A 15327-nucleotide genomic window follows, 5' to 3' on the forward strand; every position below is an offset into this window, starting at 1 on the left:
TCTTGCATTCACCTGTTGCCTTCAGTTTTCAATTCCTGCTGCTAGACTTTTCAAAACCCTGTCATGTCTTCAGGTATATCTACCTTGTGACAGACTGATCTTACATCCTGTCAAAATGTGCCTCAAGGTTGCTGTCTCGGAACACAAAGGACATGATGGGTCCCCGTCAACCCAGCATTTTAGGTTCTGGGGTGATGGTAGGGCATCATAGGTAGACCCCTTCCATACTCCATGGGTCTCTCCAACTCAGTTTCCTCTTCTCTACTCTCTCCCACTTCATCCACTGTCCCTGCTTAACCTGAGCCACAGCCTTAGTATACCCTACTACTTCCTCTTGTCTACATACCTGTTCCACTACCAGTTTCCTTCTATCTTTAGGACCTGCTGTGTTCCTGGCCAGTCTGCCTGAGCGAAGCCCCAGGCCTCCCTGGCCTATCAGGACACTGCCTATAATCTCAGCATGAGCTGCCTCTGCCTCCTCTAATACCAGTCTTGGGTTCCATTTCCTCCCTCTAGTTGAATTTGGAACTACATAGCTAATTATTCTATCTTTGCTCCCTGATAACAGGAACTCTGTTCTAATCTTTGTGCACTTTAAGTCTTCTGTCAAGCTAGTTATTGGGAGTTGTAGTATCCCTTTACCATACAGTGCCACACTGCTAAGGAACCAAGAAATGCCCAACCACTTTCTTACATATGAGTTAATTATTCTTTCCAGCTTTTATACCTTTGAAATTGGTATCTCATTAATTGAGATGGGTCATATCAGTATAGGAAATAGCCTAACACCATAACTTCAACCTCCCTGGGAGCCCTGATTTATCAATCCTCCCTAATCACTCCAGGACATCTTTTCTGAACTGCTCCACCAGTTCACTATTATTAAGGTCTTCATTGTACCATCTCTATAGCTCTTTACTGGCTTCTCCCAATCAATGGTATTTTATCCTTATCTACAAAAAACTTCCTCTCAACAATCTTCCCTTTGGATACTGAGGTGCTCCTGGACATACTAGGCTTGACCTCATGCTAGCCCACTTGAGATTCTCATTTAGCCTCTCCAGTAGCCTTTTCATGCATGGCACTGTTGTGGTCACCAGTCATGTCATCCAATCATCCTGACTGGTGGGAAGCGCATCCCATCCTGCCATCTTGCCCCGCCCTCCACTCACTTGGAAGCTCTAACAGTGACTTCCATCGCCGCAAGAGGGGAAATAGCGCACCCGGGCGTGATACCTACCTCTAGTCTTTGCCAGCCTGTCGTGAAGTTTGCAGTACTAATACACATCCTAACACCTCTGAAATACTTCTTACTACGTTTGCGACTATCTCTGGCACTCTAAAGAAATCAAATACCCTCCAGATAAGACTATGAGGTACTGACCCAAATGCATTTGCTAGATCTAAAAATACTTCATGTAACTCCCTATTCTCTGCCTTAACTGCCTGAATCAGATGACAGATCATACTTGTGTGCTCTCTGCACCCTGCAAAACCTGGGATCCTGCTTTCTTCACAGTTGTGTCTATTAGTGTATTTATTTGTAAATAACTAGATAACCTCTGTGCCATGATACTGAAGAAAATCTTCCCCGACCCCTCCACATTCAGTTTGTAGTATCTGACAGTTTTGTCAGATGGTACAAAACTGTCTCAGATCAGAGGGTTCCTTCTCCTTAGAATCAGGATTCCCACTGCTCTAGACCAGGCTTTTAGGATAGACTGTTTCTCCCAAACTAACCTTAATATCCACCACAGAAACCAAAAGACATCAGGCGTCTGTTTATAAACCTTGTGGGGGACTCCGTTTGGTCCTGGGCTGAAGAAGCCCTCACATGCCTTACTACATCCCACATTTCCTTCCACCTTGGTGGTTTAACATCCATACTTAACTCTATCTCTCCTAGTGGTGGTATGGCAGGGGGGAGGCCCAACTCCATATTCTGTCCTGGATCTGAATGTGTTCTAAAATTCAAAACAGAAAGTGAAGAATAAATACATATCTATGTGAATATATGGAATAAAATGTATAAAGCAAACTATGGCTATCACAATTCCTCAAGTAATTCAAGCCACTCAATTACAAAAATTCATCAAGGAAAATAATCTGCCTTAAGGCTTCACTTAAATCTGTCAGTCCATGTAAATGCCCATGTTTTAAGCACAGACATTGCATTGTGTCACATGGTATACTGTGTCATACACTGACCCTTATTTGTGAGGCACAAAGCTCTTGCTTGTGCAGTAAATATGATGCAGTAATGTTGAAAAGTACACCTGCTACGTCTTGTGCATAGGTGTCTATGGCATTATGGTGGATACGGCATTATACTGACTCAGCAAAGCAGTGTTGTAATGAAAGGTAAAAAATATTTCAGACAATTTCCAGTGTAAAGAGACTGGGTGGGCCGTACTAAGTCCATCTCCACGTTTGCGCGCTGCCTGCAGGAGTCATTCATATGAGACAGCAGTCAGTTTGTGTCTGTGGACTGAAGAGGATGTTATAAATTTCACTAATTGACCCCACAGTTTACAGAGCAGTGACAGACCTCATGATTTAAGTCCTGTTTTGTTACTTTCTGTTCTTCTCTCTCTCCCTTTCACATGCGCGTCAGAAGAAATGGTACATTTTTATTCATTCAAAATTCTGCGCTGTCCAGTAGATTAGAGATTCAATTGAGTTTCAATTGTTTTTGTTCGCAAAAATAACTGAAGTAAACTGAATAACTACTAGATATCTCAAACTTATTCCATTTAACTCAGTACAGCCAACATTGTTGTAAAACCCATAAAATCACATTTCTGCTCAGAATGGTCTAATAGCTCTGTTTCGCTTTTATCATTTGTCCAAAAAAATAAAAAATAAAATAAAGTTACATTTTCACTTAGTGCAGTGTTTGAATTTAATCAGACAATCAAAAATCCACTTAAAAGTGGCCAAAGCAGCTGACAGACCTGAGCAGTCAAGAAAAAAAAAAAAAAATGCAAATAACCTCAGTTCCACTTTGAGGTAGTGAAGCAGAGTCAATAGTCACAGTAACAAATTAATTCAATAAATGAATTTGAAATAAAATAATGATAATGTAATTCCACTTAGAAGTGGAAATTAGCTTGACTATATTAGTCACAACAAAAACTGAACTCAAAACATTAATTAAAAACATCCCAACTCCACATTAAAGTAGTGTAAAAAGTTTAACTTGAATGGGATCAAAAACATATGAATCATACAGATTCAAAACAACAGTCTCTTTTAGAATGTAGCAGCTTAAGTCTGAGACATGAACCAAAACATTAACACTGCAATATGACCCAAATATCAAATACAAGGCACTCTTGTTATTACACTGCAATTTCTGAAGTTGATTCTATACATCACTTTTTCCTCCCTCACTTTTATTTCTTTACCCACTGTTACTTTAAACTGAAGGGAAGGTACTTGTTTAGAAAAAAACAGCATCCTCGATAGCCTGCTTTACATGCTCTGCTGTGTAAGACCCACGAAACTGGCGTGCATGTAATACTGCACACTTTAACTCAAAGGCGGAAGACTGTGCAGTGAGACTAAGCAGTGACATAGGGCAAACATCACAGTCCCAAATGTCTGTAGTGAAGCTAGCGGTGGCGAAGTTGCTTTTTAAATTCTCTATTATGCTGTCACATACTTTGCTGTACATCTCCAGTAAGCCAGTGTCAGTAATGTAATGTCGAGGCGGCGGGGCATGGGTCCAAAAGCTCAGGAAGACGACTAAAACTCAAATTCTCCACCACGGAGATGGGATGGTTGTCGAAAGCAATGAATTTGACCACTTTTTCTGTTATCTTTTTGGCCTTATCGCTCCCTCGAGGGTACTTGTCTTTCCTCTTAAAGTCCAGAGGTTGTTGCTTCAGTGTAGCTGCCTCTTGCTTCAGTGAAGTCACTGTATTCTGCTGCATGTTTAGTTTGGAAATGATGGATCAAATTTGTAGAGTTAAACGCAGCCCTGCTGCTACCACCTCGTGAAATGGTCGTGTTACAGATGCTGCAAGTGGCCACTGGACTTTTGTCACTCTCGTTAGTAGTTTTCCGCATTTTTAACACAGGAATGCTAATGATGCTACCGCTACTGGTGCGTTTACAGCCTGTCGTAAATTGTGCTCCGTCTACAACAGCTGGTGTAAATGATCGGCTGGGCTGATCGGATCGAACTGCCGATTTCCAATCAATTAAAAATGCTTATATCAGCTCCAATCCAATACATTCGATCGGGATCAGGACAACCCTGCCGTCAAGTCTTGGTTACGCGTTAGCATCCAGAGGGATTAAAGAAGACTACATATAGATAATAAATAGATAACCAAATAGAACAAATGATATAGCCAAAAAACATTGACTGAGCCAGAGAGACTAAAGAGGTCAGATTTAGGTTAAGAATTCAACAGGTAACAGAAGCAGCCTTATCCCCTAAATATTTTCTCTTCAGGTGGATGGTGTTAAAAAGTGTTTTTTTTATAATGGATTTATTCAGAAACAAAAATGTGGTTGAAAAATGATGGAGTTTTATTTCCTGCTAGAATGTGAAATATTACACTCATGCGCAAAGAATCAAATGTTTAAATGACTTTCATAAAATAAATGTCCTTTACAAAATTAAAATAACTTGATGACAAATTGGGGCAAAAAAAAAATACTACATATAAGAAAAAAAAGTAAGCACACAAACTTTTCAGATAGAGGATCTCCAAACCTAGTCATGGAAATATTTATATAACTTTATATATATATATATATATATATATATATAACTTTATATAACTTTAATTTAATTTCAAATAAAGTGTAATGTCATTAGGACTTAAATGCAAATTTTAAAATATACACTTGTTGGAAATGTGTCATGTGGTTATTCTAAATAAAAAACAGGTTTATTGAAGAGACCCATCTTCTTCTCATTTGTCGAGTACCATTGCTCTTGAATGAAGCAAAAGTTATTAATTAAGAAATACTGAGCATTAAATATTTATTAAAGTACTCGATTAATCAATAGAATACTCCATTACAAAAAGAATTGATTAATGCAGCCCTAAATCAAACATTGTAAACTGGAAGATAAAAAGGTAAAACATGCGTATATGCACACAGAGTAATAAGAATTTTAAAAACAAACATGTATGATGATGGCTGTGAATCCCTGGATGGTGATGAGCTGGAGCTGACATGTATAACTCTCCAGGCATCTCTGCAGCTGCTCCAGGGTTAGGGTGCTAATTCTGGCCTGGTAGGGTAATAAACAGCTTCATTACAAATTTATACCATATAGGTAAAATGCTTCATTTTTCCAATGTGAAATCATAAATACAGAATATATACTCAACTGTCTGCCATTATTTGAGCTTGTAGAAGCTTCATCTCTACAAGATCTTTATCTGTCAGTTTATCGGGACCGGCGCCTGTTGTGTACATAGGGAATACATGCGATCTCTGCTCGTAATTGTTCAGCACCTGTGCCAGAAGTGTGGTGACAGGTAAGAGTAATACTCTGTATGGTGTACAGCACAGTAATTACCTTATTAATTTAAGACAACAGAATTAGTGATGCATGAAAAACGGCGCTGACTAGAAGCAATAGATAATTATTTGAAAAGGAAAAATGAAGACTGGAGAGTTCAAGGCAGTACAGCAAAAGTTACCTTTCATTTGTATTTACTTTAACCAGAGATGCAGCTGACTGTGTTATGCTTGGTGTGTGGGGAAAACTGTCTAACAGTGCTTTGGTCACAAGCAAGCTTAAACGCCATCTCCAGAAGAAAAACCTGTCACTTCAAAACAAGAACACAGACTGTTTTGTTAGCTTGTGGAAAGAAACTGACAAACATGCAACTTGAATAAGAAAAACCACAAATGTGTCTGAGAGAGCTCTCAAAGCTAGTTAGCTACTTAGTAGCTGAACCCATAATGTCATTTTGTAGTATTTTTGGCTTGTGGTATGCTTTGGGATTTTTCTTAATCTAAAAATGTGCTGTGCCTCAAAAAAAATCGAAAAACACTGTCTTAAAGCCTGTTGTATCATTTTTGATACATACTTTTATGATACCTCTATCTAATCAATATGAGCAATAACTAAAAAGGAACTTCTGAATACAATCTGATAAATGCTAAAAATGCCCTCAAGTGGATTACCAGAAACACCTAATCTATCAAATGAGATACAAAAAATATATATGTAAAAATGATGGAATTTTAGTAGAAAGTTAAATAAACATTTCAATTCCAAAAAATGAGAATTTTCTAGCTGTAATTTATTTTTTTTCAGGCTTTAATGGGTTAATATCAATGTTATTATTGCAAATTCCAAACTTTCCTACTTCAGAATCAGAGGTGACCGTAACCCTTGGTTGTTGTGTTTACGACTGACTGGTGCCATGTTGAAGCAGTAAGGAGCATGAGCTTTTTTAGGGGCTCACAGGAGCGTGGGAGTGAACAGAGAGAATCAGGTTGAGAGGGGCTGTGTTCAGAATCTCCAAGTGATGTTTGCCAAAATGTTACCTACTACAGCTTGAAAGTACTTGTCATGGTTTAACCGCTCACCTTGCTGTAGGGATTTGTGAGTGTACTCAAGGAATCAGAGCATAATCACTGTATGTACCTACAGATGCAACAAAGCACATGCTTAAACCCTTAACTCATTCTGGCTTTGGTGAATATAACAAGGAAAACAGATCTTTTTGTACTTTCATTTTAAACAAAGAAATCGACTGAAAAAGTTCCGACTTAAGAAATGCCACTTTTTTATACTATATCCCCTCTAGCTCCAGTTTTTCTCATAAAACATTGTATAGGCCTCTATAAATCACACTTAATTGTGTAAAACAACTTTACATTTTTATACACGGAAAAAAATCATTTCTGATCAAGGTCAAATTTAAAAAGATATGTAGTTTTTGTATTCAACATTAGTGACAGTATTTGGTGAGCTTTTTGATTTCCAAACATTTTCACTCCCTGGCCCTTTTGGTGTTAACATTTTGAAAAGAAAATGCCTTCTTTGATTTTCCGTATAGGTTACCTGTTTGCTTTTTTAACAAATTCATACAGGGTCATATCTCTAGCATCCCCATAACCATTACAACTACAGTCATGGACCAAAATATTGGCACCCCTTTAATTTTTCCAAAAAATTCACCATTTCTCCCAGAAATTGTTGCAATTACAAATGTTTTTGGTATACACATGTTTATTTCCTTCATGTGCATTGGAATAACACAAAAAAATCAGAAGAAAAAAGAAAAAAGAAAAAAATTGACATAATTTTACACAAAACTCAAAAAATGGGCCGGACAAAATTATTGGCATCCTTTTAAAACTGTGGGTAAATCATTTTATTTCAAGAATGTGATGCTCATTTAAACTCACCTGTGGCAGTAACAGTTGCTGTCAATATAATAATCACACCTGAAGCCAGTTAGAATGTATAAATGTTGACTCAACCTTTGTGTTGTGTGCCTGTGTGTGTCACACCAAGTATGGAGAAGAGAAGAAGGAGCCAAGAATTGTCTGAGGACTTAAGAAGCAAAATTGTTGAAAAATATGAACAATCTCAAGGTTTCAAGACCATCTCCAGAGATTTTGAAATTCTTTTGTCCACTGTGCGTAATATAATCAAGAAGTTTATAACCCATGGCCCTGTGGCTAATCTCCCTGGACGTGGATGGAAGAGAAAAACTGACAAAAGAATGCAACGCAGGATAGTTGGAATGGTGGATAAACATCCTCAGTCAACTTCCACACAAATTCAGGCTGTCCTGCAGACTCAGGGTGCAAAAGTGTCAGCTCGGACCATACGTGGTCATCTGAATGAGATGAAGCGCTATGGCAGGAGACAGAGGAGAACCCCACTGCTGACAAAGAGACATCAAAAAGCCAGACTGGAGTTTGCAAAAATGTACCTGAGTAAGCCTCAATCCTTCTGGGAGAAGATTTTGTGGACAGATGAGACTAAGGTAGAACTTTATGGAGAAGCACGTCATTCTACTGTTTACAGAAAACAGAATGAGGCCTACAAAGAAAAGAACACAGTACCTACAGTCAAACATGGTGGAGGTTCAAAGATGTTTTGGGGTTATTTTGCTGCCTCTGGCACTGGGTGCCTTGACTGTGTGCAAGGAATCATGAAATCTGAGACTATCAATAAATTTTGGGCTGCAATGTAGGGCCTAGTGTCAGAAAGCTGAGTCTGCATCAGAGATCATGGGAGTTCCAGCAGGACAACGACCCAAAACATTCCTCAAAAAGCACCAAGAAATGGTTGGAGACAAAGCTGGAGAGTTCTGAAGTGGCCAGCAATGAGTCCAGATCTAAATCTCATTGAACACCTATGGAGAGATCTCAAAACTGCTGTTGCAAGAAACACCCTTCAAATCTGAGAGACCTGGAGCAGTTTGCAAAAGAAGAGTGGTCCAAAATTCCAGTTGAGAGGTGTAAGAGGCTTGTTGATGGTTATAGGAAGTGATTAGTTTCAGTTATTTTTTTCCTAGGTTTTGCAACCAAATATTACGTTGAGGGAGCCAATAATTCTGTCCGGCCCATTTTTTGTTTTGTGTAAAGTTATGTCAATTTTGTCTTTTTTCTTTGAATTTTTTGTGTTGATCCAATGCACATGAAGGAAATAAACATTGTATACCAAAAACATTTGTTGATTGCAACAATTTCTGGGAGAAATTATGTATTTTCTGGAAAAATTCCAGGGGTGCCAATATTTTCATCCATGACTGTATGTAATAAGTGTGAAGTCTATGGAGGGTTGCTTTTTATCAAAATATGAACAATGACTACTAGTGGCTGTATTACTGTAGAAAATTTAAAACTCAGTCATGATAGGGCCAGGGGTGATGATGTGTAGATAGCACAGGGGACAGGATAGCAGCAAATATTAGTCAGTGGAGTACTACTAATGCTGCATTTATGTATGAATGTGTATGCATGTACATATTAGTGTGTGTTACTTATTTCAAAACATTTCAAACCATGAATGTGTGCATGTATGTGACTGTTTGCTTGTATGTGCGTGTTTTCTTCCACAGGGGCTGAGATGCTCTACCAGAGGCGCGTCCTGACAATCACAGGCATCTGTGTGGCGTTACTGGTGGTCGGCATTGTTTGTGTGGTGGCCTACTGCAAAACCAAGTATGTATCTTTAAGGAAAGGAAATAAACAGTGCATTCAGAAAGTATTAAGATCCCTTTCATTTTTATCAGTTTTGTTATGTTGCAGCCTGATGCTACAATCAAAAAAAGTTATTCTCATTTATGTACACTCAGTACCCCATCTTGACAGAGTAAAAACAGAATATTTAGGACCCGAGCAGAGAGGGTGCAAGAGCCCTATTGAAATTGGTCGGGGTTATCATTATTATTTTCATTTTTATCATGCCCCTGCCTTTTTCAGTATTACGCACCCACAGGCTCGCAGGCAGCAGTTTCAGGACCGCAGATTCAGGACTGTTGAACTAGGAGGACCCGTTTTTTTTGCAAAAGCGCAGCCCAACAAAGTGGAGGAACACTGCAATTAAAAAAGTCACTGCAGGTTCAGAAAGACTGCAGATTCCAATACTACATTCCTGCAGGCGTAAAGGCTGCAGTTTCAGGACCGCAGTTCTAGGACCCTGGCATTTTTGCCACAGCGCCACCCCCTGTTGGAGGCTGGTTTCAGCACCGCACTTGTAGGGCTGCTGTTGTAGGACCCTGGCAGCCAAAAACTTTTTGTTGTAGTTTTAAGAGTTATTCCATCAGGTACTAGTAAGCCTAATAGTCTTACTTATCATGTATAGTTGTAAAGGTACATTCCACCCAAATACTTGATTCATTATTTATAGTTTTAAAGGTTGATTCTATCTAAATGATACTATGATTTGTTATTTATAATTTTAAAGGTTGATTCTACCTAAATAATACTATGATTTGCTATAATTTGTCATTTTAAAGGTTGATTCTACCTAAATAATACTATGATTTGTTATTTATAATTTGTCATTTTAAAGGTTGATTCTACCTAAATAATACTATGATTTATTTATAATTTTACTAGCAGTGTAAAACAGCTTTCAGCTGACCAAAGGGCTTCACACTTAATATAAGAATAAGAAACAACCAAACGTTACAGGAGATCATAGACAAGACAAGACACAATAACAATAACATGGCAGAGTGTTCACATTCATTTGAGAATGTTTCTTTGGGAGAAGTCTCTAAGCGGGATTGAAATCTGTGGAAAACAGGTGGGTTTTGAGCTGGGCCTTGAATGAATGGTGTTAGCACCTCTAATTTGAGGAGGCAGATTGTTCCACAGACGTGACCCTGCCACTGAAAAAGCATGGTCACCTCTGAGTTTACATTTAACTTTAGGGATAACCAGGAAGGACTACTCAGAGGATCTGAGGGGCCGAGGTGGGCTATATGGGGTTAAAAGGTCTGATAAATGGGAGGGGGCTAAACCATGGAGAGATTTAAAAACCAGCAATAAAATTTTAAAATGTATTCTAAAATCAACATTTTAAAGGTTGATTCAAGCCAAGTAATGTTTTGATTCATTATTCAGTTTTAAAGGTTGACTGCACCCAAGTAATACTTAAAATATTTGCAGTTTTAAAGGTTGATTCCACCCAAATAATACCTTCTTCCAAAGACTCAAAGATTTATTCCATCCAAAAACTATTTTGCCTTGTAATTTACCTTGGTTGCAAAGTCTTGAAAATTGTAGTATTAGCAGAATTAACTAATGATACTCAGGGAAAAAAGTGAAAGCACAGTAGTGACCTCAATGTAAAACTATGCTCTAAGAGACATAGGATTCTGTTGTGATTTGGTGTGAGATAAACAGAATTGACCTGACTACAGATCTCAGCCAGGTATTCCAAAGGTCAGAAAGAGGCAAGACACAAGGATGACTCTGTGGGTAGATGAAATGCATTTTTATTTTGCCCACTAGTGACTTGTTCAATCTCCAGGCTCACACCTTAATGACTCCTGAAAGAGACAGAGAGAAAGATGGAGAGGGAGACAGAGAGACAACCACATCTGTGAATAGTATACCCTAAACATAAAAAATTATTTTAGTTTATTATTCAAAAGTGTGTCTCAGACTCCTTTTTAATAGAGGTGCATGATAAATATTGGTGCTGTTAAATATCTGCACATGTTATTGCTGAACTTAAATATGATGTCAAAGGGCTGAAAAACAATGTTGAGGCAACATCTTGTGAAAATTAAAGTATGTGTGTGAAGTGTTTTGGTGACCAAATAAATGAGCATTTGAAGTGTCAGAATTAGTGTTTGTTTTCATAGTAATATTGATGTCAGATTTATTTTCTTCAGAGCTCTGGAAAATTAAGTCATCCATCTTTACTTGCTACATCAGAGCCTTGCTGATCCTTGGATTTGCATAAACTACATGTCATATGAACTTATTTTTAAAATATAAAAACGTGAAATTATGGGTTGGCTTATTGGTATGGGCTATGATCAGGCAAGTAATTAGCTCATATCAGTATTCACTGACAAATAACCATTTCACGCACCTCTAATATTGATGTATAAACACTTTGAAACTTCATTTGCATTTTCTGTGACAATGTTAAGAAATTTTACCTTCATGGAGAACAGCTCTGTTTGAAATGGCTCTCCAAATGTGCCCTCACTTTGCTCAGCTTTGTTGGGTGTAACAAAGTTGAGCAACAGAATGGACAATGAAATTGCTGGCAGCAGGTAGAGCATCTTTTAACATCGGGAAATGCTCTCCCTTCTTGAATGGTTAAACGCATCTTTAAAAGAAAGAGATCACATAATTAGTCCAAAAAAAATTCAGATAATTTCACAGACAAACTAGGAAATTGTATTTCCTTAAAATACACTGAAAATACTGACTGCTGAAATGCAGTACAAACTTTGCTGAAAATGCAGAAAAGCAAAGTAAATTGCTAAATACGTATTATTAAAGTGCATGGCACAAACATTGTTAATAAAGGGCCAAAATTTCAAAAAACTCATTTATTTATTTATTTATTTATTTATTTGTGACATGGGACAATGCACATTAATGGACATAAACATGTAAATGTGCCAGATTGTAGCCATAGGCTAATTTCCATCTGTAGTCCCTGGCAGGATGATGGTATATACAAGAAAAAAAGTACATTAAAAATCTACATAAGAATCAGACAACACCAAAACAAGACAACATAGATGATACAATAAAATACAATGACCCAAATAAAACAGTACTTAGCTTAGGACAGACCAGAGATAAATTGACCATTCAAGTTAAAGTGCATAAGGCATACGATAAAGTGCTGTAGTGCTAAAGTGCAAGCATGCTGATATATTGCACATTGTCATGAGTGTGCTTAGAGAAGAAATTGCACATCGCCCTTGGCCTGGTTGAAGTGCTAATATTATTGCACATAGCCCTATTGCACATAGCATTAAACAGATGTGTTTATGCATATATTATTGCACCAAGAAAAAAAGCACACATAAGTGTATCTATGTATGTACTATTGCACAAAATATGCATACATAGCTGTATGTATGTATGCATAGAAATACTGAGATGGTTAAACATGGTCACAATTCCGGTTTGTCCTGAGCCATACTTTCAGATTACCCTTGAACTTGCAAAGCTGGAGCATTCCCTGACAGAGAGTGGTAGAGTGTTCCACAGCATGCTTCCTCTGAAAGATATGACATTTTGCCCAAAGGTGGAGCGCCTAAGAGGTATCTCACAGTCTTGTACACAAATGCTAAATATAGTATTGAAAAAGAGGGATATTTAAAAAAGCATAACATGATGAAAAAAGTACATTACATGCAGGTAAGTCACAATGCAGCTGGATTTATTTGACATTTGTTATAAAGAGTAGAGAGGGCTTTTTATGATCCTTGGTAGTTCACAAGAATTAATTATAGTAATATTGATTCAACAGTTAAATTAGGATATAGTTTGGCTTGCCAAATCACACAATGGTTTTACAACACAAATGTTAATAAATCATTGTCTTGAATTTACAATTAGACCTCTAAAAAGACGATAACAACAGACAAACTTAACCTTTATATAACACTAGGACACCTTGTGAAAACGCCCTGTTTTGGCAATTCACTCTCAGTATATACAGGTGGGGTTAATTGTAACTGACCACAACCACCTACAGAGCTTTAATTAATCCTACCTGTTGACTGTGAAATGACATCTTAATAAGATAGTTGTACCCAACAAATAGTCTTGGTGAAACAACAATCTGGTGATATTAAATAGGTAGTGTCAGCTTAATAAGCTAACACAGGTGCAACAAACTCTCATAAACGTACTAATGTTGTACTAAGCTAAAGTTATGCAAACTTATTACAGACTTTGTCAAGCCGACGTTTATTTTCCAGTTAAGTTCAGGCAAAAGGTTTGATTTTTAATGACAAACAAATAAAACTTTCTCAGTACTCAGTTGTCCTGCCTCGAACTGCAGCCTCCTACGTGGCACTGTGGGGAGAAACCAGGGTCCTAAAACTGCGGTCCTGAAACTGTAGGCCCCGCAACTGCAGCTATACTCTACTCGCAGATTCAGGACTGTAGAATCAGGACCCATGTTTTTCACAACAGTGCCACCCAGCGAAGTAAATGAGTACTGCACTGAACTTGCTTGAATTGACACAACTTTGATAGGCAGGAATTTAAAGTTAACTTGAAGTACTTCTTTGTGATAGATGTTTTCCTTTCATTTTATATAACTGTTTTATACATGTTATGCCATTGTTAAGCCAAGTCTTTGTTCCCCCATTAAATTCACAAACTGTTTTTCCAAACATTTCTTCATGTTTCACCAGATACAACACAAAAACAAGTGAGCAAACAGAACATTAAGAACAGAAGTGGGGACAGAGCTCGTCAAAGGGTTCACCTTCTGGGGTGCGAGGTAGTATATATGTAGGGTAATGTTGGCTAGTTTCCACAGACATTAGTTCCCTTAATACCAGTACTGCATTCTTATCAATAATGTTACACAGTCCCATGCTGCAATATGATGTTCATTTTGCTTACATTTATATCTTTAACTGATCAAACTTAGCTCATCAAATGTTTATGCTCCGGTAATTGCCCATCACTGTCGTAAATGGTAGCAATAGCAATTGATAGCAATCTGTATTTCATATGCGCATGTATGCAAGCAGGGTCCTATTTCTACAGTTCTGAAACCGCTGCCTGCAAGCCTGCAGATACACCCTTCTCGTCTTTTTGGGCCTCTTAACATGCTCAAAAATGAAAGAAAATCGGCACTAATTTGTGCAGTCAGAAAAATGTGAGGTTTCTCAAATGGCCCTCAGGGATTGCCTCAATAGCGCCACCTTTTGCCCTTCTACGGAACAGCCCCAAAAGGGACTTCGACCTAGAGTTATGAAATTTGATGTGCAGATTCAGCTCAGGGAGATTTCCAAAAAAAGTCCGCTTGCACAAAAGTTTAACTCCAACAGGAAATCTGCCATTTTTAATAAATTAGTGAAAATTGGGGTGTTTGGAGCCTGTTCAAGGGGTCATATTTGATCTACAAAGTCCAAAGGATTTGATAAAATGGAATTGTACTTTGGCACAGAGCTAGATGAGACATGGATAGCTAATAGTTCCTTGGCACATTTTCATAAGTCAAAAATAGTGGCAAATTTGCATATTTTTTGGCAAAAAGAAAGTTGTTTACAACTCAACTGTGCATTGTCCAATTGGACTCAAACTTCCTACGTTTATGGAGTGTGCATGTCTGTACACATTCATATGGTTATATTTTTATAGATTATAGTGCTTCCTAGTAGTGACAGGAAATGTCAAGGTTTACATTGCAAGCTGCAGCTTTGAAGATACCCATTAGAGCTGAGCAATTAATTGAAAAATAATCGAAATCGACATTTTAGAGCCTCTAACCGACGTAAACCTACCTTATCAATTATTCCATTTTTTTCCTCTTTTCTTGGTAAAACTTGACTTTTTACGAAAAACATTTTCATTCAGCTGATGTGTGTTTTGATTTCAAATGTTTCAATAAATAACCATAAATTGTTCATTCTAGCCTGTTCCTTTCAGTTTTTTGTTTTAAAATTACACAAATATTTACAGAACAAAGAGAGTTAGAGGTTGGAGGGTGGAATATCATTCATTAATCGTAATCAAAGTAAAAAGTTCAATTAATCGTGATTTTGATTTTTGCCATAATCGCCAAACCCTAATACCCATTCTAAATTTGTGTCAGGAGGGCCTTAAGAAGTGGATTCATGTCTATGTAAAAATCTGTGACTTTTTGTCAGAGAATGTGGT

At 37.7% G+C, this 15327-nt stretch overlaps 1 protein-coding gene across 1 annotated transcript in view; it reads left to right on the forward strand.

Moving 5' to 3' along the window:
* Positions 1–15327, forward strand: part of LOC121516067 (pro-neuregulin-2, membrane-bound isoform-like) — a 204387-nt gene that overhangs the window by 118244 nt on the left and 70816 nt on the right. The window contains exon 6 of the mRNA XM_041797131.1: positions 9060–9162. Coding sequence (XP_041653065.1) covers positions 9060–9162 — 103 coding nt within the window. The remainder of the gene's footprint in view (positions 1–9059; positions 9163–15327) is intronic.

The sequence above is a fragment of the Cheilinus undulatus genome, linkage group 10 (genome assembly GCF_018320785.1).
Source record: "Cheilinus undulatus linkage group 10, ASM1832078v1, whole genome shotgun sequence".
Classification (NCBI taxonomy): domain Eukaryota; kingdom Metazoa; phylum Chordata; class Actinopteri; order Labriformes; family Labridae; genus Cheilinus; species Cheilinus undulatus.